The sequence below is a fragment of the Oncorhynchus tshawytscha genome, linkage group LG13, assembly GCF_018296145.1.
Source record: "Oncorhynchus tshawytscha isolate Ot180627B linkage group LG13, Otsh_v2.0, whole genome shotgun sequence".
NCBI lineage: Eukaryota > Metazoa > Chordata > Actinopteri > Salmoniformes > Salmonidae > Oncorhynchus > Oncorhynchus tshawytscha.
This window is the reverse complement of record NC_056441.1, coordinates 34477748-34501031: the sequence shown is the minus strand read 5'-3', so window position 1 is coordinate 34501031 and position 23284 is coordinate 34477748. Positions and strand designations below refer to the sequence as shown.

The window sequence follows — 23284 nt, the reverse complement described above, 5'->3', positions numbered from 1 at the left end:
TCAGTCTTGTCGTGAGCCAACCAGTCGCAGGCCATTGACTTTCATGGGGGCACGCTGCGTCTCCGACGAATATAAAATTCATGAGAGTAGGAAGACAGCATGGGCGCACTGCGAGGACGCCTGCATTACAAAGACCTTCCCATGCTGTAATAACACACCATTCAACCACCAGTGCAATTTTCTGGGACTTTCAAGACCCATGCAATCCCGAGTCGAATAGCGTGTGAGAGAATGAGATATGAATAAAAGATTAGAACTTTGCAGGGGGCATTTTCAGAGAGAGTGGGTTTTCAGCCAAGCATCGTATAAGGGATCTTTTATGGAAGAGAGGTATCCATCAATGTGGGTATGCGTCTGTCCACCCACTCAGTGCTTGTGGAATTCTAACATATCGTGGTTTCAGTTTTACAAGCTGCATTGACTTTCATTGGGTTTTTATTTACATGAGTGTGTGTGTGTGTGTGTGTACTGTACCACAGCTCCTGGTTCTCCACGGTCCCCTCTCCCTCCTCTGATCCCAGGACCTCCCTGTTGATAACACACAGACACACACCCTATGTCACACACCATCAACATACTGTACGTATCACAGACATTAAAGACCCACTCTTTCAACACATCCTAAGCACGCTATCACACGCCGGGCCGGGTGTATGTACTGTAGCTATGTATATATCCCTCTCCATCTCCAAATGTCTGTTCATCTGGCACTGAATGCAATGAATGAGTTCCTAGCTCAACAACAGCTTTAAGTAACAAATGATGGTGATGAAGGAGAGACGAAGGGTCCTCACAGGGGGTCCAGTGGGGCCGGGGGGGCCTTTGCTGTCCTGTGTGCAGGTGCAGGCCCGGGGCATGGCAGGACAGTCCTCCTCCTTCCTCTGAGAGATGAGAGAAACACCACAATAACATGACTATGCTACTGTGTGACCAAATGACAATACATGGAACACAAGAGGACAACGAGCTAATGATTACGATAATGACCCAAGCATAATGATGGAAAAAAAGAGGATAACGACCACAAGACACAAAATGACATGATCCTACAACATGCAACTACACATTACAACAAAGGTTAGGGTCATTCCATGTCAGTCAGTAGATGAGATCAGTAGTGAGGCTTGAACTCACCAGACCAGGAAGCTCACAGCACTTGTCTCGGCTGGCCCAGGATGTGCTGCAGACGATGTCAAACGACTGCAGTTGAAACTGAGGACAAAAAGAACAACAAACACAGACATCTTTTTTATAGTGAACAAAAATTTAAACGCAACATGTAAAGTGTTGTAAAGCTTTGTGCACAAATTTGTTTTACATCCCTGTTAGTGAGCATTTCTCCTGTGCCAAAAAAATCCATCCACCTGACAGGTGTGGCATATCAAGAAGCTGATTAAATTATCATGATCATTACACAGGTGCACCTTGTGCTGGGGACAATAAAAGGCCAATTGTCATACAACACAATGCCACAGATGTCTTGTGTTTTGAGGGAGCGTGCAATTGGCATGCTGACTGCAGGAATGTTCACCAGAGCTGTTTCCAGAGAATTTAATGTTAATTTCTCTACCATAAGCCACCTCCAACATCATTTTAGAGAACACAATTCCATTTTATCAATGGCAATTTGAATGCACAGAGATACTGTGACGAGATCCTGAGTCCCATTGTCGTGCCATTCATCTGCCTCCATCACCTCATGTTTCACAATGATAATACATGGCCCCATGTCACAAGGATCTGTACACAACTCATGGAAGCTTAAAATGTCCCAGTTCTTCCATGGCCTGCATACTTACCAGAAATGTCACCCATTGAGCGCATTTGGGATGCTCTGGATAGATGTGTACGACAGTGCTTTCCAGTTCCCGGCAATCTCCAGCAACTTCACACAGCCATTGAAGATGAGTGGGACAACATTCCACTGGCCACAATCAACAGCCTGACCAACTCTATGCAAAGACACGTATGGAGCTGCATGAGGCAAATGGTGGTCACACCAGATACTGACTGGTTTCCTGATCCACACCCCTACCTTTATTTAAAGATATCTGTGAACAACAGACGCATATCTGTATTCCCAGTCATGTGAAATCCATAGATTAGGGCCTAATGAATTTATTTAAATTGACTGATTTCCTTATATGAACTGTAACCCAGTAAAATCTTAGAAATAGTTGGATGTTGCATTTAGATTATATACAGGTTGTGCTACTTTACTACTAGTCTCTTGATAAAACAAGCAGCAAGCTGCAGATCTCCTAGATAAGGCCTGAGGGAAAGTATGATAACTCTTCAGTGTTACACATAGCTAATAGACTCGTTGCACAGCTCTTATTGAGGAGGAAGAATCAATAATTGGTCTCTCCAAACAGATTGCTCTGTTTTCTCCTCCTCTGCAGAAAGGGGTCCATTTGAAAAAAAGGTGTGAAAAGTTTTTGTCAAAGGAAGAAAATTATCAAGCCTATCAGAGAGTACATCTCACTGCTTTTCCTGTATGAGGATATCTGGGCTATTTATGGAACTGGGCGATTGGATATGAAAGTTCAGCTGGTAGTGTCTCTGTTGTTTCTATGACTTGTTTATATTTAGTGGCAAATGGACCTTGAAGTGCTGATGTGATTATACTTCACTCAAACCCTCTGTCTTAATGCTGTTATAGGAATTCATAACCTAGGCCGTAGATAGTTTATCCAGTGTATTGGTTACTGTATGACACTAAACATCTTACTGTACTGTAAAGGCACGTTAGAATTCAGCCCGGCTACACATGTAAAATAAGGTGAATCAAGAGGTTAAAAATGCATAGAAATCCAATTATGGAATGTTGACATGGATATTGAACGGGATGTCCTTAGAACTACAGTATATTCTAGTAATTCTATGTCAAAACAGCTGTGTCTGACTATAGGGCTTACCGGTGCAGAGTTGTCCTTCTTCCCCCGGGAGCGCACCATTCGTCCCAGCACCTCCAGGCCATCTGTGGTGATGTTGCCCGCCGCGTTGATGGCCTTCTCCCCAACCAGCTTACAGTCGATGACAGCCTTGGCGTTGGTCTTGCTAATAGCCAGGTGCAGCTACAGGGAAGTTAAAGAACCAGACCTAGGTTAAAATCCTATTTGAAATCTTTCAAATACGTTGAGCGTTTGCCAAAGCCTGCCTGGAGTGCCAGTTTGGCAGGGTTTACACTTTTGTGGCTATTTTATTGGTTCCATTGCGCCAGGCAAGGTCAATCCTAAACACAGCTAAATTATCCTAAATTATTTTAAATAGTATTTGAACCCCGGTCTGTTTGGAACACAGACGCAGTGGGATTGAAACGTCTTATGTGTGAGTAATAAATCACTGGGCAGCATTACAGAGTTGCGGGCGGACATGCTTTTTTCCCCAATAGTCCAGAACGCAAAAAGCGGTTCAAAGAGACAGAGGCTGTAAAATAAGGTCTGTTCTGAGAATTGCACCAATCACTCGAAACGAGAGAGTCGGTTTTGAAGTCGGGGGATTTAAGACATTTTTGTGACAAATAAAATATTTGCTTCTTTTTTTTACCCTTGACACATCAAGCTTCTACTGTATGCTTCGTGGAAATGGGATGTCTCATGGGGAAATATATTAGGGAATTTCAAGACATTAGCAAAATCACATTTGGTGATTAGGCCTGGCTCGCAGTCGACATTCCAATTCATCCCAAATGTGTTCGATGAGGTTGAGGTCAGGGCTCTGTGCAGCAATATTCCCTAAAAACAATAGAGCAAATTTCAGGTCGGCTGAGCACGAACCTGAATGTTGTAAGAATTCTGTGCAATTTCCAGCGTGCATTTACTGTTTACACTGAGGCTGTACCCTCTTTAAGTTACAGTTTAAACAGTGGCCAAGTAGGCTACTGTGGCTATTGTATTATAGTGTAGGCCTACCAGATTGGCCTACTATCAAAAACAATGGAGAAAATGCATCCCATAACATTTTAACATGGAAATAGCTGTTTAATCATTCAGCCTACAGGAGCAGCTAATGTGTGGTGTTCAATGTAAGCCTACATTCCATGAGACTTTCGAAAAAAAACATGTAGGGCTTGACATTAACCTGTTTAGCCACCTGTCCTTCAGACAAGGAGGTGACTGAACATTTTGTTGTGTTGTTTGATGCAAGAAACCACTTTACAAAATAAAATCCATTATTATTCCCATACCATTACTACAGAGAATCAGACAAATTATGCTACCCTCTGCCTATTGGCTACTTAGCTTATTCAAGCCTGTCTCAAAATACAACACTGCCCCTTTAAGACAAAAAAAAAGCTCTTTACCTCACTTTTCAAAATGTACACCTTTTGTGCTCTTGTAGAAAGCAATCACTCCCCTATTGCTGACTACAAATGATCTGAAACTGGGCAATTAACTCACTAACTAGTAAAGGATATGAACAAAATGTGCACATGTGGCTTCATGCAGCTCTTGCTTTGATCTCAAAACAAGCGCATCTACTCACGGATCCATATATGGCAATGGTCTACTGCAGGTCTGATTGGCTATGCCGCACTGGTCTGTGTAGAGTATGGTCTGGGTCATGCACAATAGAATCCTACTCCGATGCCTACAACAACATCTCTTGTATAGTTTGTTTTGTTTCGGTGTGTTGCATTGCAAGTGGCTTATATTGCATTGATTTGATCACAATTGCCACAGTAAAGGGAAATGTTGATAGTGTTAACTAACAGGGAAAAGTCTAGAAAGTTGAGTGAAGTTACATTTTGTGCTTCTCTCCGTGGGCTGATATTTACTCTGCGCGGCCGTCTGCGGCAGTCTCGGGGGTACTGCACGCCTGCGCGCAGTTTAGAGGGAATATTGCTGTGCAGTCAAGTTCTTACACACCAACCTCGAAAAAACATTTCTGTATGGACTTCGCTTTGTGCATAGGGGGATTGTCATACTGAAACAGGAAAGGGCATTCCCCAAACTGTTGCCACAAAGTTGGAAGCACAGAATCAACTAGAATGTCATTGTATGCTGTAGCACTAACATTTCTCTTCACTGGAACTAAGGGGCCTAGCCTGAACCATGAACCATGAAAAACAGACCATCATTATTCCTCCTCCACCAAACTTTACAGTTGGCACTATGCATTCGGGCCGGTAGCATTCTCCTGGCATCCGCCAAACCTAGATTCGTCTGTCAGACTCCCAGATGGTGAAGTGTGATTCATCACTCCAGAGAACGCGTTTCCACTGCTCCAGAGTCTAATGGCCGCGAGCTTTACACCACTCCAGCCGATGTCTGGCATTGCGCATGGTGATCATCACAATAACAGCACTTACAGTTGACCGGGCAACTCTGGTAGGGCAGAAATTTGAAGAACTGATTTGTTGGAAAGGTGGCATCCTACAACGGTACCAGGTTGAAAGTCACTGAGCTCTTCAGTACGGGCCATTTTATTGTCAATGTTTGTCTATGGAGATTGCATGGCTGTGTGCTCAATTTGATACACCTGTCAGCAACAAGTGTGGATGAAATAGCCGAATCCACAAATTTGAAGGGGTGTCCACTTACTTTTGGCAATGTAGTGTATCTATTCTACCTGAATATCAAATGTAAATGTGTGTCTTTATGAAACAGCACTTTCAGCTTTGTTGAAATTGATGCATTACTATGCTAAAGCTCTGATAATGATGGAACTGTAGCATTCCCTTTGCATTTACACCTTTGTTCCTACAAAAACAGATTCCTGATTAATCATTTGAATTAGGCAACTTGAATCAGCAAAGTATCTGGCCATCAATCAGGTCTTCTTGAGAGGTAATCTACAATGTGGGGCGGCAGGGTAGCCTAGTGGTTAGAGCGTTGGACTAGTAACCGAAAGGTTGCAAGTTCGAATCCCCGAGCTGACAAGGTACAAATCTGTCGTTCTGCCCCTGAACAGGCAGTTAACCCACTGTTCCTAGGCCGTCATTGAAAATAAGAATTTGTTCTTAACTGACTTGCCTAGTAAAATAAAGGTAAAATAAAATAAAATAAAAAATGTTACCACATTATCACCAAAGTGCTGACAAGATGACACATTATAATACTTATGGATTGGCAGGGCAAAGAATTGCAGTAATCACTGGTGATAATTTGCTGAGGAAAAAGGCAACAGTGGTTAATTGAATACAGGCCATAGTCACTTTCAGTCATATCAAATCCCCCCTCCCTACATAGTTTAGTTTGTTTGGAAGAGGCTATGATTCAATTATGAGTATATTATTCTGGCAATATTGGAGTGCCTGCTTCATTCCACAAGGTTTGCATTTTAAAAGAACAAAATGAATTTCACCAGATAGCAGGTGAAATATGAAGGTGATTCCTTGTAAATATCATAATGGCACCGTATTACCCACAGTATATGTTACTGCTACAGCCACACACTGTGAACTGGTCCCGTGTGGCTCAGTTGGTAGAGCACGGCACTTGCAACGCCAAAGGTTGTGGGTTATAGTCCCACTGGGGCCACCCATACGTAAAATGTATACACGCATGGCTGTAAGTCGCATTGAATAAAAGCGTCTGCTAAATGACATATAGTACTATTATTGTGCAGCAAAAAAAGTTGAAACAATTTGAACAGTCATAACATAAGTGATTTACAAACTGCTCCAAAAAAGGTCTGTGTTTTTTTCAGGTGCTACATCTCACTCATGGATGATAAAGTTAGTTATCTGTAGACGGAGGATGATTATGACATTGGCAAGTGGGTGACCTGAATACACTATCAGATATCTGTGCCAGTGAAGAGATAAAGCACATCCTCATTCATTTTAGCAGCAGGCCATGGATGTGGGCAAAGGTATCGTAAGCTCCACTGACAGCCAGACAAGAGTGACTTAACATCACTCAACAAGCTGGCTTATAGCCAGGAAGCAGGACATTGTCTGAGGTGTTAGGGTGATGTTGTAGCATTTAGCGTTTGCACTGAGGAAGTGAGACAACAAGGAGTGCTTTTGAACTCTGACCTTGTGGAAACTGCCGTAGAAGAGCTTCTTGATTTCAGGTCCCTCGAAGGTCACAGTCTGAAACTGTCCTTTGTAGTCGTGGTTGAAGAAGGTGAGGGTCTTGCCACCGTCTAGAGTTGGAAAGAGAACCGTTTGACAGTACACAGTACAACTCGAATATAGTGAGGAATGTTCTCGTTTCAAATAGAGGAGGCACAGACGGTTTAGTAGACATTGTGCAATCTGAGCAACGGGATACCTTTTGAAAATGTAGCCTACATGAGCAGAGACACCTGGGGAAATGTCCATTGCTTTGTCTATCTTATGACAGCAACCAAGTCCCAGCCCCGTCCCCCGGTATTCTACTCACTGTCCAGGATGACGCCCACCAGGGGCTCATTGTCCTTGTTGAGGATCTCCCACAATGCAAAGGGCTCTTTGGGGGTTTCAGGCAGCAGGCGGAACAGCATGGTGATGGTGTAATCGGAGGGCAAGCCCTCAGGGTGGATAAACCTGGAGTGGAAAGTTCACAGAACAATAGGCTCTAGTCTGAACGTACTGCAGGTTTTGTTGTACTGTAGCACCTTCACCGAGTTCAACTGTTGTTAAACACATTTTCAAATGCTGTTTCAACTTGCCAGTTAAATTATTTCAATAGTGTCTTTCAATTCGAAAGAGAGGTTAGGAGCAGGAAGCTATTGTTTCTCCCTAATGTATTTGGACCACATTTGCTGCATTATAATTTGAGAATGGAACACAACTATGTGTTGACTATCACATGACTATGCTTTGTGTGATGTGGTGTGGGGATTGTTGCAGATAAAGGAGAGGAAATAGACCTGTCTGTCATTATCACCACCTCTTCATTGTAATAACAGCATTGTTAGGCCACATGACAGGAAAAGAGGATTCAATTCAGGGGAGTAGGGTTAGTTGTATGCTATAAGGTGATGTTTTTGTTATCATTGGGTAAGTGTTGCCAATACTTAAATACATTGTCATAAAGTTATAATATATATTAAGTGTAATTTACTTGTATTATGCAACCTGTATCATTGTAGTTCCTGACATTTTGTCACTTTGGACAAGAGCATCTACTAAATTCTACATGATTGATGAAAGATAATGCACTGTAATGCCTTTTAGTTAAGATGCTAGTTTCCATACTTGGTGGGCTGGGCGTGGAGGGAGTTGTTGTGCAGTCGAAAGCAGGGGAAGCTGTTGAAGGTGCCAGGCTCCATGGACACTCCTGATACACGTCCATACAGACCCTCCACCAGGCCAAACATCTCCATCATCCTGAAACCTGCAGCCACAACATAAACAACCGTGAGTCGGTGTAAAAGCAGATATATCCATACACAGTTGTCTACTGATAAGTAAAAATAATCTGTTTTATCATGACTTCTCAATACTGGGCTTCTACTTCTTATCATTAAAGATATTCTGACTTACTAGTACACACTCGGAAACAGGCCATTTTACGCAGTGTTAATGGTACGGGTTGACACTTCAGAGTCCAGTGTTTGAAATGATCTGTGTCAACTGTACTGTCCCTGTCCAGTTTACAGTGATGTTGTGCATAACAGTTATACTGGGGTCGGAACTAGTCAACAGGTCAGAGAGTAGAGGTCTTGACTGTGCCCTATATGCTAGGAGGCATGAAGAGGTTCTATAAGTAAGCATGCTCCAGTCTCTAACCTGGCAAGGTACTGCCACTCATCGCCACCGAAGGACAAGCTGAAAGACAAAACATTTATGTCACTCCATGGATAAAAATAGACACAATAATATGCCCCTTCCCTGTTTCCAAATAACATGGATGTAGGACTCACTGGCAGTGGCAGCCTCACAAACAAAGGTGACCAGCTTTTCCTCAATTTTCTGGAAGGCGTCTAAATCGTCCACAAAGAAAACGTGTCTCTCGCTGGGCTTGCTGGCGATGCTCACCAGCTCCCCGTAGTCCGCATCCGCAAAACCAATGGCAAAGACAATGTACCCTGTGAAGAAGGCAAGCATACATTATTGCCAATTGTGTGTAATGTGCATGTAAATCTAGAACATTTTGGTGGACTAACATATACAGATACTTTTTTTGTACCACCTTCTATTCAATTTAATTCTCGCATCATGTGCATTACCTTCCATCTGCATCTCTTTGGAGACCTTGTTGACATCGTCCTGAGAGCGCCCGTCAGTCAACACCACCACTACTTTGGGGATGCCCCTCCGGATCCCTCCCCCCACCGTGAAGATGGTGTCTTTCACATGCCGGATGGCTAGCCCTAGAGTAAGGGAATTAGCAGGAGGGATGAAGGGAGGGGTGGAGGGAGAGAGAGAGAGAGAGAGAGAGGAAGGAGGGGAAGATGAAGAGAGGAGTTGCACTCAAAGTGAGATTGACAGCAGGATTTAGCCAGGTTACTTGGTAGAGGATCTTGGGTTTGGGTTACCACTATCACTGCAAATGATTCAGCAAAAAATATACAATGTAGTTATTATTCCCACCCCACCTGCAATTATACACATTACACACAAATACAGCAGAATCAAAGGAGAACACAATGCAACAATTATCATTACCAAGCGGACTTCTTTGTTGCACCCGTTTGGAAAAAAGAAAACATTGCTGGATGACTTGGAGAATGCATTATCGCTCCCCTTGGGGTTCCTGGGTTTGGTACTTAGAAACACTGATTAGTGACAGTGTCTCACTGTTCTCCGGAAGCCATGCTTGACAACTCTGGCCTGTCTGATTACAATGACAGATTCTTTTTTGGCAGGTTACAAAAGGAAAGTCAATAAGGGGTACTTCTGTTCATCTGGCGGCTACAGCTGTCTCAATGGGATTCAGTTATCCTGTTAATTAACTGTTATGGGAGTCCCTTTAGAAATTCTAAGAAAAATAAATGGGGACTTAATGTATGCAGAGTAGTTATATGAAAACTCTTCATTGGTAGGGAGTGAATAAGTTTTGACAAAGGTTTGGCTTTAATAAAGTCTACTTGCCTGTCTTGGTGTTCCCTCCCTTGTAGGAGATGCGGTTAATGGCCTCTAGTAGCCTCTCCTTGTTGTCGTAGGAGTTGAGTTTGAACTCGGTTCTAGCATCGTCACTAAACTGGACAATGGCCACCTGGCAGGTGAAAGATACTATGAGTTTAATGAAAACTGGGGCATTGTTCATAAAAGCACAGGTGACACAAGAGTCAAACATAAATGTACCTTCATACATTTTAAGACCATTAATTACAATTGATTTGAGTATATCACTACAGTACTGTAAATGCTAGCTTCAGGACCTCACCCATTGGTTGATCTAGGTGTCAATATTTACCTGAGTGCCATCTGGTCCAATGGTGTCAAGGGCTCCTGTGGTGCTGTACAGGAAGCGGATGATTTTCAGGAAGCTTTCATCCCCGATGCTCCAGGAGCCATCCACTAGGAACGCCAGGTCTGCCTTGGCTGCCTTGCAAACTGACATGAGAGAAGGAATGAGAGAAAGGAGCGAGAGAGGAGAGAGTGATAGAAGTAGAGAAAAGTAGGTGGAGGGAGGAGGAAGAGGGATAGAGGGATGAGGAGAAATGAGGAAAGAGGGGAGAGGGATGAGGAGTGAGAAAAGGAGAGGAAAAGAGGGGAGAGAGTGGAAGAGTGAGAGAAAAGAATATACAAACAGAGAAAGAGACAGAGGGAGACTGAACAGGACATTTACATTTACAAGGCAATTAGAACATGCTCTTATCAAGAGCAATTTAAATTCAGTGCCCACAATAAGAGTTCCTACAATAGACAGCATATATAATACAAACTGACAAAGAAAGAGAACAACAATACACACACACACACACACACACACACACACACACACACACACACACACACACACACACACACACACACACACACACACACACACACACACACACACACACACACACACACACACACACACATACACATACACACTCTAGCCTCAAAAGGCAGCAGTGGAAGAATCACAATGGAGAATAGAGAGAGCTTTCTCATTCTCCACAGGTTACGAGAGAGGAGCTGCGATGATTGGCAATTATCTCAACAACTTCCCTCTCGCATATCAGCGCCAGCCAGGGACAGATTGACCAGTAGAATACCTCATTTCCTGTTGTTTACTGTTCTGCTCTGTCATTTTCAAAGGAACCAAAAATAATAACCAAGTTGCTAGTACGTGGGAAACAAAGTGAACTAAAAGTAGCGTTTGTTGATGTTTCCTAGGCATACAATGACAATAATAAAACAATAACAATTACAGGCTTGGAAGTTCCAACAGAGGGGACTGAGTTCTCAGTTAACTTTTACAAGACTCATCCCGGGAAAGCTGTGTAGGAAAAAAGAAAACTGCTAAGATTATCGTTCTCTAAAACAGCAAATAAAGTTAAACTTTTACACATTTTCTACAAGTTTTTCTACAAGTATAATAATACATACATGCATGTGTTTGTTGGAGAATTGTAAATATTCTGAGATATTCTGACTTGAAACTCAAGACACAAGGTCACACAAGTTCCAGCTTATGGTATTATCTCAGACTAAAAAGCTCATATGTGATCGTTTTTGAAAGTCTGAATAGATTTGTGATTATTCTAAAAGCACATTAAACAGCTTTACTATCATTTCAGATGTATGTAGTCATGACCGTGCAATAGACACTGCATTACATGAACTTGTATTAGATTCACATATTTGTGTCAGGAATCATTTGAGGTTTGAATGTCAGTCAGGGACCGGTTTAAAATTGACCAAGCAACCTGACAGGGTGATTTCCATGGTAACTGCCTGTTCTGAGGGCTCTTTAATTTACTCAAACCTTTCACCAAACAAAATTACAGTGCCTTCAGAAAGTATTCACGCCCCTTAAGTTTTTCTACATTTCCTTGTGTTACAGCGTGAATTTAAAATGGATTCAATTGAGATTGTTTTGTCACTGGCCTACACACAATCACACAATACCCCATAATGTCAAAGTGTCATTTCTTTGTTGTTGTTGACATTTTTTTTACAAATGAATTACACATGAATAGTGGAAAGGTCTTGAGTCAATAAATATTAAACCCCTTTGTTACGGCAAGCCTAAATATGTTCAAGAGTAAACATCTGCTTAACAAGTCACGTTACAAGTTCCATGGACTCACTCGGTGTGCAATATTAGTGTTCAACATGATTTTTGAATGACTACCTCATCTCTGTACCCCACATGCAATTATCTGTAAGGTTCCTCAGTCGAGCAGTGAATTTCAAACACAGATTCAACCACAAAGACCAGGGAGGTTTTCCAATGCATCTATTGGTAGATGGGTAAAAAAGAAAGAAAGAAGCAGACATGAAATATCCATTTGAGCATGTTGAAGTTATTAATTACACTTTGGATGGTGTATCAATACACCCAGTGAACGATACATGCGTCCTTCCTAACTCAGCTGCTAAGAGAGCAAGGAAATCGCTCAGGGATTTCACCATGAAGCCAATACTGACTTTAAAACAGTTACAGAGTTTAATGGCTGTGATAGGAGAAAACTGAGGATGAATCAACAACATTGTAGTTACTCCACAATGCTAACCTAATTGAGTGAAAAGAAGGAAGCCTGTACAGAATAAACATATTCCAAAACATGCATTCTGTTTGCAACAAGGCGTTAAAGTAATAATGCAAAAAATTTGTCAAAGCAGATTTGGAAAATCTGTCAAAGCAAACTTTTTGTCCTGAATACAAAGTGTTAGGTTTGTGGCAAATCCAATACAACACATTACTGAGAACCACTCTCCATATTTTCAAGCATAGTGGTGGCTGCGTCATGTTATGGGTATGCTTGTAATCATTAAGGACTGGGGAGTTTTCAGGATAAAAAAGAGACGGAATGGCGCTTAAGCACAGGCAAAATCCTAGAGGTTCAGTCTGCTTTCCACCAGACACTGGGAGATGAATTCACCTTTCAGCTGGACATTAACCTAAAACAAAAGGCCATATCTACACTGGAGCTACTTACCAAGAAGACAGTGAACGTTCCTGAGACCGCTGCGCCACTCGGGAGACCGATCAACAACCAATTTGACAGAGTTTGAAGTATTTTGAAAATAATAATGGGCAAATGTTGCACAATCCAGGTGTGGAAAGCTCTTAGAGACTTACCCAGAAAGACTCACAGCTGTAATCACTGCCAAAGATGATTATAACATGTCTTGACTCTGGGGGTTGAATAGTTATGTAATCAAGATATATTAGTGTTTATTTTTCAATAGTTTTTTTCAAGAACATTTTAGAAATGTTCTTCCACTTTGACATTACAGAGTATTCTGTGTAGATTGTTGACAAAACATTACAATTAATTCCATTTTAATCCCACTTCGTAACACAACAAAATGTGAAAAAAAGTCAAGGGATGTGAATACTTTCTGTAGACCCTGTATGTTAATTAAGGTTCATGCCACTCTAAGTGAGTTGAACAAAAATACATAGATAATCTACCATAGGGGATATCTCTACACTATCTATTTGCTGATGGGTGGGGACTTGTGAGCATTTGAGTGCAAAATTGCTGCGCTACATCACCCAGGTAGATGTTCACAATGGACAGTATTAGTTCCCCTTACCCCATAAAGGAACACGAAGGGCTTTGAGGCCAAGCCAAAAGCACTATAGCTTACTAAACGCAATACAGACCTAAAGTTTTTCTCTCCAGCAGCCCAACCAAGCATCAGTGTTAACTAGGGGAAACACTGATGACATCGGTACTGGTCTACCAGATAGGAATGGAATGGACCACACTCGAACCAACAGGTATGTGTTTACAACAGGCTTTTTGTCTTACCTTCCTTGGTTGAGGGTATGGTGGGAGGAGGGGTGGTAGTGGGCGGCCTGGTGGGTGCCGGGGTGGGAACAGGGACTGCATGAAAGCAATGACATAAGACACACACAAATCATTATGACATCCTCATTAGTTGTCTATGTCACCTCACCTAACCACATGCTTGGTGAGGCTTTCATTTACAGTCAAAATAAAAATGGCTACAGACAGAAGATACCACATTGATAATAGCATCAAACATAATATATATAATCAGTCAGATGATAGAAGAATCAGAAGGAATTCAGAGAATAAATCCGAGATGGTAGCTTATGCTTAGCAGCATGCCGAGTTGATGATTAAGTTACCCATATACAGTAATTTGCTAGCTTGATCACTACCAACAGCGGCAGTCAAATTGAAATGAATTTAAACATTTTTTTCTAGCTCTGGAACCCTGCTGAAACTCGCATATACTTTACCGCCGTAGTTATTCAGCTACATGAAACTGGGAATTACTTTTGATAGCAGCCTGCAAGGCCGCCTGGGGAAACGCAGGGTAATTTTAAAAAGGCCTTTAGCTCTAATCTGCATCAAAACAAAGCTATAAATCAGTGTCTACACTTAGAGTAAAGCAATTCAATGCAAACAAATGCCTGGTGGGTTAGAGAGAGTGCCTTGATTACTGTTGTGGTTGGCCACAGACCGAATCATGATTCATTCCTGGGAGAGGCATTCAAGTGCCTCCCAGGAGGCTAATAATGTCTTGAAAATATTGTATATGTTGTGATTGTCTGTAAGACATGTTGATGTACTGTATGTTTGGTGTGGATAATGTTGTAACGACGTTGCTACAGTCTAGAGGGAATACTTTTTTTGTTTATGTTTTAACTAAAAACTTTGGGGCGCCAAAATAAATCACTTCGGGGCTGGTTTTGGTCGGCGTGCTGCCGGTTGCCGACCCTTGAGCTAGACTGTTGAGGTGATGTTGGAACTTATGTCGTCACAACATTGTAAGAATCCTTCCTGAGAATAGTAGCAAGACGGTTGTAGGGCTGTTGTAGAGTGTATACTAAGCAGCAGTTGATGGGGACACCTACAGGTTCTCTCTGTGGTGGTGACTGCAGGCCCCTCTGTGTCCTGGAGTTGGGCGTACACACTGATTTTGTACTGCGTGTTAGCCGTCAGGTCATTGAAGCAGTGCCGGGTGGCTCCTCCTCCCAGCCTTGCCTCCTGTTTATGTCCATCTAAAATGATGACAGAATAACCATCACAATATGCACTGAGTGTACGAAACAGGAAACGGTTGAGCATGAAAAACCCAGCAGCATTGCAGTTCTTCACACAAACCATGTATTAAGACCGCTGCCTCTTACACAAACTGTTCGGGGTTATTCAAATATCTGGCAACCCGAGCAGTGGCCTTTCCATGAGTAGAATCTCATTATGAGGTCTCCTGTGGAAGTGGAGGGTTCATTTCTCACCCCAGAATTTTAATTTCGGAACCTTCCCCTTAAGGCCTCAATTTAAGCCAATTTCACTCATACACCGAGGTGGTATTTTCTTTGGGTAATTATATATTTATCTAGCCATCATAAATCCTAATTTGGGCTTAATACCAGCTGATAGATCTAATATTTCAGGAGCTCCCAACGGTAATGCTGCGAAATTGCAATGTGCGAAACGCTACACGATAATAATGATGTTTGGGTCTCAGTGTTAAACTTGATGAATTGCTCGCATTATTTTCCTATTTGGCAGATGATACTCATATTGGGATCAACACAGCATTGATAAGACATTGACATTTTAAATGTTTCATTGCTGAAATATTCCATGCCATCTGTTGCATAAATCCCACTATATGCTAACTGTATATTAGGATAAATTGATCATTGAATGTCATGAATTGTCTAGAATTAGATTAATGCCAGGTTCTTTCATTAATTCAGGATGTATTTTGTTGTATCATATGGACTGTAATACTAAACTCAGCAAAAAAAGAAACGTCCTCTCACTGTCAACTGCGTTTATTTTCAGCAAACTTAACATGTGTAAATATTTGTATGAACATAACAAGATTCCACAACTGAGACATAAACTGAACAAGTTCCACAGACATGTGACTAACAGAAATGGAATAATGTATCCCTGAACAAAGGGGGGGTCAAAATCAAAAGTAACAGTCAGTATCTGGTGTGGCCACCAGCTGCAATCAGTACTGCAGTGCATCTCCTCCTCATGGACTGCACCAGATTTGCCAGTTCAGTGCACCTGCACACTGACAGTTGGTTGGAAGTCTCACGTCTGTGAGGTGATAATTATGACTTAGAAGATAAAAGGCGCTTACAATATTTTCCTGAATATAATTTTTTGCCTCATAATGTTCTGCTTTGTGGCAAATACAGTATCTAGTTAACTACAAGCTGAAACAGAAGTATTTGGAACTTCACCTGTCAGAGCACATTGAACCAGAAACCCAATTGTTAAATTTTTTCAAAAAGTTGCAATGAGGTGCAATTACGGTCATCTGCATAACAAGTATATCTTGGCTAGCCAACGTTCACTTATTTAACCATAGGATATGTAAACGTCAACTAAGCTCGCCTTGTAGGCCTAATGTATATTATTCGAAACTGAAACCCAAAATATAGCCCCCAGAGTCTGTCCTATTGATATTATATCTTATGCTTTATACTGTATATAATATAGCATAATTTAACATGGTATATCATAGCATTTTAATATTGTTCAAATGCTATGATATACAAATGACAATCCCCTAGTTCCTTATACAGTTCTGCTGGGGAAGTGTGAAATCCCTGTCGGTATTACAAGTGAATCTTCCTCCCTGCAGGTTTCCGTGTCCCAACCGAGATTCCCTGCCAGGAGCATAATTCCTGACCGGGATCACATGTGGATTCTAGGGGGGAGCTGACAGCCTTATCCACATGGAGACGTGTGGCCGCATGGTAATCACCTCCTTCCACTAGAGTGGCTGTGTCAGTGTGTGGGGAATACCAATGTGGATTTGGTTGCATATAGTGTACTGTACAGTGTACGTCTACACACAGAAGTAAGGGCATACTGTCAAGGAGAGGGTGTGGATATTGTGCTGCCATGACAAATGACTTGCTTATAGTAAGCTCAATACTGTAAAAAAAAAAAAGGTTATTGGTTCAAATGGAACAGGGCAAATTGATGTGTGTATGTGTGTATGTGGTTGTGTGGTGCTGGGCACTCACTGAGCAACGACTCGATGACCACACGGTACAGAGTGGCGTGGCGGTGGGAACTCCACTGGGCACACATGCTGTTCATCCTCACCTGGTAGGTGTTCAGATTGGTCACTCCCAGGTATACTGTGACAGAGAGACAGACATAAAAAAATAAAAAAATTAAATAGTGTGAGCAGACCCATCATACTGGAAGCCATTTCACAACAGGCCTAAGACTGAAAAGAATGTCTATGGATCAGTATTCAGTAGATTGTTGTGCTATACTGCAACATAGTGGAATGTAATCTTGTCATCGTGACTTGACTTTAACCAGAGCAGTGATGGTAAATACACCAGTGATACCTGCAGAAGTGACTAAATGATAAAGCCCTGCAATATAAACATATCCTTAACGATAATGAGCAGACAACTATCGTCAGGCTGTGCATCTATCGCCACACAGCATATGTCTCCATTTGGGTTGGACTCTAAACATACAGCGCAAAAGTTATTTGGGGAGTTGAAATATGGTGCCGGTATCTTACTCCTAATGATCAGCAGTACAAATCCATTTATGCAAATGTTGCATGCATTTCTTAATCTCATTCTTGCATGCTGCTATCGATTTGAATATTTCAGTGGGACATACATTTGCAGTTTCATTCCAAAATGCAATATATACATTTTCAGAAATGTTGGTAAATTAATTTTTTAAAGAAATTATGAAACATATTGATGTGTTTTTTTCACTATCTAATCAAGGGTTTTTCAATGACAGACATGCATTTGTTTAACATCTGTCACTTGATGGTTTCATTTCAGAGAGACAAATAATCATGTTTTTTTGCTAAATATTTGCCTCACTCTCAGAGAAATAAGTAGTACTTGTCACGCCCTGACCATAGACAGCCATTGTTTCTTTATGGCGTAGTAGGTCAGGGTGTGACTAGGGGGTAGTCTAGTTTATTATTTCTATGTTGTGTTCTAGTTTATTTTTCTATGTTGGTGTTTTGTATGATTCCCAATTAGAGGCAGCTGGTAATCGTTGTCTCTAATTGGGGATCATATTTAAGTAGCTATTTTTCCCACCTGTGTTTGTGGGATACTGCTAAGTTTCAGTGAGTCAAATGTAACAAACAGCTAAATGTTTAACAGAGAAATGTACAAATTATACATTTGTGAACTTAATATGTATACCATATATTTTTTAAAATAAATTCAATAAAGTATTATGAGATCTGTATGTAAAACATTTACATTTGACATTTTAGTCATTTAGCAGATGCTCTTATCCAGACATACAGTAAGTGCATTCATCTTAAGATAGCTAGGTAAGACAACCACATACAGTATCACAGTCAAATATACATGATACGGATATTCCATTCCAGCTAAACAATGGCTATATAGCATTTTGCTAAATAAAACATTTTAACACATCTAAAATATATCAATAAAAAATCTGAGAACAGTAATATTTTACCCACGCATGAAAGTATCCATAAGCAATAATTTCTGATTAAAAAACACAAACGTGAAAAATTGGTGGATATAGCGTTTTGTAAATAAACTCCATTTAATTTGGGCAGCTTGGAGTAAATTATGTCCATATTTTCTATTCAGAGTCACAGAAACTAATTTACTCACAACTGTTCGGTAAATAATCTAATCGGCATATCTTGGAACATGCATATTTCCCAATGCATATGAATAAATTAATTAACGTTTACACAAGTAGACTGTTACATAATTCTTAACATACAATACAACAATTCATTGACTTTCACAAAGTAACTATACACATAAATGACTGTAAAACAAGGAGATCTTGAACATGACATTGAGCTATCCCCATTGTTTCTTACTGTAGTGCAGGGTTCATTAACATGCTCACTCTGTGTCAGTCAGGCATCAAACTCCACCCAAGAGACACCCCTATCCTGATTGCTATATCTCTATCTATGCCCTTCAAATCACGCACTACCCAAGCGTGCTTTACTTAATTATCATGCACAAGGTGATATCGTAGTTATGTGCAAACGAATGCGAGTCTCTAGTTTCCACTCCCCCTTCCAATCTGATTATCTGGGAGCTGCCAGCCCTAATAAGACAATGATCTCCGTTACAGTGCTGGGTTGCTGACACTGGTACTATATTAGGCACGCCTGCCTGGCCACTTGATATCATTGTGGCGGCTGCAGTCTCCGATGGAGTGAAGCTGTGATACTCAATAATTCGCACTGATTCAATCTCAGACAGCACCAGTTGACCTAGATGTGATCCAAAAGATGCTTGCTGGGAAAGTTGGGGATTCAAATTAGAGAGGGAGGCAGGTAGCCTAGTGGTTAACAGCGTTGGGCCAGCAACGCAAGGAAAGTTGTTAGTTTGAATCCCCGAGCCGACTAGATGAAAAATCTGTTGATGTTCCCTTGAGCAAGGCACTGAACTCTTGTAAGTCGCTATGGATAAGAGCGTCTGGAAAATGTAGAGGGGCCAACATGGAAAGAGGATGATGAATAACAGAAGTGTATTTGACAAACATTGTGCCCCAATCACCTTGACAGTGATCAATGTGACCAGAAAGTGTTTAATAAATTAATTAAGTTTGTTATGCACAAAGAGGATAAGTAAGTAATTATGCAGTCACAGTATACACAGTATCCATTCTGGAGTCCTGCTCTACATGGAGGTGTTGTGTTGAATAATCGATTAATTAACATATATCCATTCTCGAGTCCCATTCTACCTGGGGCTGCTGATAGTCTACTCACATGTCCTGGCCTTGCCAGTGAGGGCCTCGCTGGAGCCGGTGGTGTAGGAGGCGATGACCCTGACGCCGTACTCTGTACCGCTCATCAGGTTCAGGATCAGCATGGTGTTCACGTCCTCGCCCACAAAGGTCTCCAGAGCAGGCCCCAAAGCTGTGAAAAAGAGAGGGTTTGGTGTGTGTGTGTGTGAGAAAGAGCTCACATTCACCACCACACATACTACAGCACACTGCTTGCAGAATTCAAAGGCTACTCTCGCCTAAGGAGCATTTAAGACGTTATTGATTTTTTGCAGCTGACTGTGATTGCTAGAATTTCATGAATACCGCATTGTATTAAGTGTGAATTGGAGTTTGAGTAGTGGGTTGTCAGTCAGAAAACAGCTTTAGACATCATTGTGTGGAATGTTTTAAACATGTTTTGTGTCAAGGCGATTTTTCCCTCTAGCAGATATATAAATAGGGTGGTAGGAATTTCTCTTTTACTAAACATTTCGTGCTTAGAAGGTGATGAACAGACCAGATCACATATGAGTGGGATCACAAGCGTAGGAGGTATCATCCTTTGTAGTTAACACAATATATTGAATGAGGGTTCATGCACTTTCACAACATGTGTTTGTGTGTGTAGTAGTAGTATTAGTAGTATTGGCATTAGTAGTAGTAGTGGGAGTAGTAGTAGTATTAGTAGTATTAGTATCGGTATTAATATCAGCAATAGTAATGGTTGTATTAGTATTAGTAGCAGTACTAGTAGTAATTGTAATTAATTGTAATTTGTAGTAGTAGTAGCAGTAGTAGCTGTAAGAGTAGTAGTTGTAGTAGTAGTTGTAAGAGTAGTAGTTGTAAGAGTAGTAGTAGTAGTAGTAGCTGTACCTTTAGTTGTAAGAGTAGTAGTAGTAGTAGTAGTGGTAGTAGTAGTAGTAGTAGTAGTTGTAAGAGTAGTAGTTGTAAGAGTAGTAGTTGTAGTAGTAGTTGTAAGAGTAGTAGTAGTAGTAGTTGTAAGAGTAGTAGTTGTAAGAGTAGTAGTAGTAGTGGTAGTAGTAGTAAGAGTAGTAGTTGTAAGAGTAGTTGTAAGAGTTGTAAGAGTTGTAGTAGTAGTAGTAGTAGTATCATATATCTGTTTTATATGCAGCATTGATGTGTGTTGTAGGGTTTTTGTGGGTTAGATGGGCTATCTTTTGAAATAAGCAGTACTGTGTGTGTGTGTGTGTTTGTGTGTACCAGAGATGGGTTTGTATACGACCCTGTAGCCCATAGTTGGGGATGGGGGTGTGTCCCAGGTGATACGGAAGCGATTGTACCATTCCTCCGACACTCTCAGGTTCCTAGGAGCAGACAGTGGCACTGCAGGATGAATGAAAGAACAAGGGAAAGAGAGAATGAAATTAGAGATGGATAGAGGGGGGAAAAGTATGGAGACATGAGACAGATATAGAGAAGGAATTAGAGGAAAAAAGAAAGAGAGACAGACAGAGGGATAGAGAGAGATAAAGGCATAGTGCGAGTGAGCGATGGACAGAAAGAGAGAACAGAACACACTCAGAGAAAAGGTACATTTTCATCAAGTACAGTAATGAATTGTAGATGAGAAACTCTGTGTACATATGAGTCACTCAGTCTCCTGTCCTAAAAAGAGAAGCACGTTGGCAGTTCTAAACCCGATACACATCTGATGGGCTTTTAGATGACTAACTTTGAGTCACAGCCTCACAGCGTTGGACTGAATTACAACTGGATTCAGTAGTGTTAGCAGAACTTGTCCAGACCTGTTCCATACAATACAAATCATACACACACACACACACACAACCAATGTGACACGTCGTTTCAGGGATTAGCCTAATTTTTCATTCTTAAAGGGGACTGTCATTTTCAGAGCAGGGAAAATAAAAAGCAACTACTCATGTTTGCATTTGAGGAAGAATGTAAATGTGAAATCCATAAAAATTATTTTGCTAAGCTTCTGAAAACCTCCACAGGAGGAATAACCATCTCCTGTCAAATCAACAGTTTATTTAAGCCTACGAGAGCTCCCTGATGTAGAGGTGAAGAGCTTCCATTGGATTATTCAGTATGTGTCAATGATATACAGAGCATGGCTATCTCACCTACGGTGAGGGTTCATGAACTACCTAACTAACTCATTCCTCATGTGCAACACTGGTTGAAACAGTCATTACAACCATTCAACATGGTTTGAGCAGTTTTACCTGCTGGGTCTTTAAAGTTCCATATTCCACATGAAAGAAGCATACAGAAGCACAGAGGTTTCCATTGTGCCGAAGAGAACAGAACACATATCTCAGAGTCCGAGCCTGTCACTAAAATGTCACCACGGAGAGAAGGTCATGCAGACAGACTTACAGGTGCGTCCCATGCGGCTGACACCGGGGCCATCTCCGTCGGTGTAGACCGGGGTGACCGTCACCTTGTACTCCGTGTCAGACAGCAGTGGCTGCAGCAGCAGGCTGTTCTGACCACCGGGGACCATTTTCTAGAACACAGATACACACACAACTGCAAATCACGATACTAGGACGAGGTTCTGGTATTGTCTGGAGTGGAGGCCGGTTAAGGGACATGCTGGGTCGATGTGACTGGTGATTAAATGTACTGGAGTTGTATCAGAGGAACAGATGAAGCTAGTAGGTAGCCTTGCACCAGACATGTCTGTGCTGTCTTTCCAACTCCCAAACTATGGTCATTGTTTGGCATGACATGTAGAGGTGAAGTCTGGGACCAGGCGAGCTAATAGGAGCTCTGTGATGGCTTTGTTTTTAGTGATAACAGAAAGATCAACTGATCTGATTTCTGTTTTCGCATCTTTTGTATGTTAAAAGGCAATCTTCATGTCCTTACGTCATGTGCAATTACGTGTGATAGTGAGTGAATGAACATGCTGTATTGGAGAAAACCATTCAGCAAATGACTGATTGAATGATTAAGGCCATGAAACAAAATTGAGCAGACACGAGATTAAGTTAATACTGTATCTAGGAGAAACTCTAGTCTAGGACTTTTAGGCAATCAGTGAATGACAAGAAAGAATACCTCCCCCAAATAGTTAAGAACATGTCAGGTCTACACTTGAGCAGAAAACTAGAATTTGAATCATACTGGCTCTGATTGCGTATGAATCTTTGTATGTACATAATAAACATGAATTAAACTATTATTATTTCATATCCACATCTAATAGCTGATAGGAATATAGATTTAAACAGCAATTCATTGCGAAGTCATATAGGAGGTACTAACAGACATAGAAATGTACATGAAGTTAGAAATCACAAATAATGCTAAGCTTGCCTTGCTACAAAAGAAAACAAGTAATTTTTTTGGGGTACTTTGCCCCCAATTTATGTACAATTTTAATTATAAATAGACATTGAATTTGAAATGAAGGTATAGACTACCTAGACACTGATATCAGTCAATTTAATTGGAAAATAGTTTTAAAAATATACTTTTAAACTTTCAGGAGTTAGGCTATAGAAGTTAATTGAGTAATGTATTGCAC

At 41.1% G+C, this 23284-nt stretch overlaps 1 protein-coding gene across 5 annotated transcripts in view; it reads right to left on the bottom strand.

The window, feature by feature from the left end:
- Positions 1–23284, bottom strand: part of LOC112264764 (collagen alpha-1(XIV) chain) — an 83885-nt gene that overhangs the window by 20319 nt on the left and 40282 nt on the right. For all 5 annotated transcript variants that reach the window (XM_042295554.1, XM_024441572.2, XM_042295556.1 and 2 more), the window contains 18 exons: positions 22129–22258; positions 20986–21108; positions 19766–19915; positions 17022–17138; positions 14877–15023; positions 13801–13875; positions 10296–10435; positions 9971–10094; positions 9106–9249; positions 8800–8964; positions 8666–8704; positions 8132–8270; positions 7335–7477; positions 6986–7095; positions 2919–3077; positions 1135–1212; positions 795–881; positions 475–528 (listed from right to left, as the gene is read on the bottom strand). In XM_042295554.1, the coding sequence (XP_042151488.1) occupies positions 475–528; positions 795–881; positions 1135–1212; positions 2919–3077; positions 6986–7095; positions 7335–7477; positions 8132–8270; positions 8666–8704; positions 8800–8964; positions 9106–9249; positions 9971–10094; positions 10296–10435; positions 13801–13875; positions 14877–15023; positions 17022–17138; positions 19766–19915; positions 20986–21108; positions 22129–22258 (2124 nt within the window). The remainder of the gene's footprint in view (positions 1–474; positions 529–794; positions 882–1134; positions 1213–2918; positions 3078–6985; positions 7096–7334; positions 7478–8131; positions 8271–8665; positions 8705–8799; positions 8965–9105; positions 9250–9970; positions 10095–10295; positions 10436–13800; positions 13876–14876; positions 15024–17021; positions 17139–19765; positions 19916–20985; positions 21109–22128; positions 22259–23284) is intronic.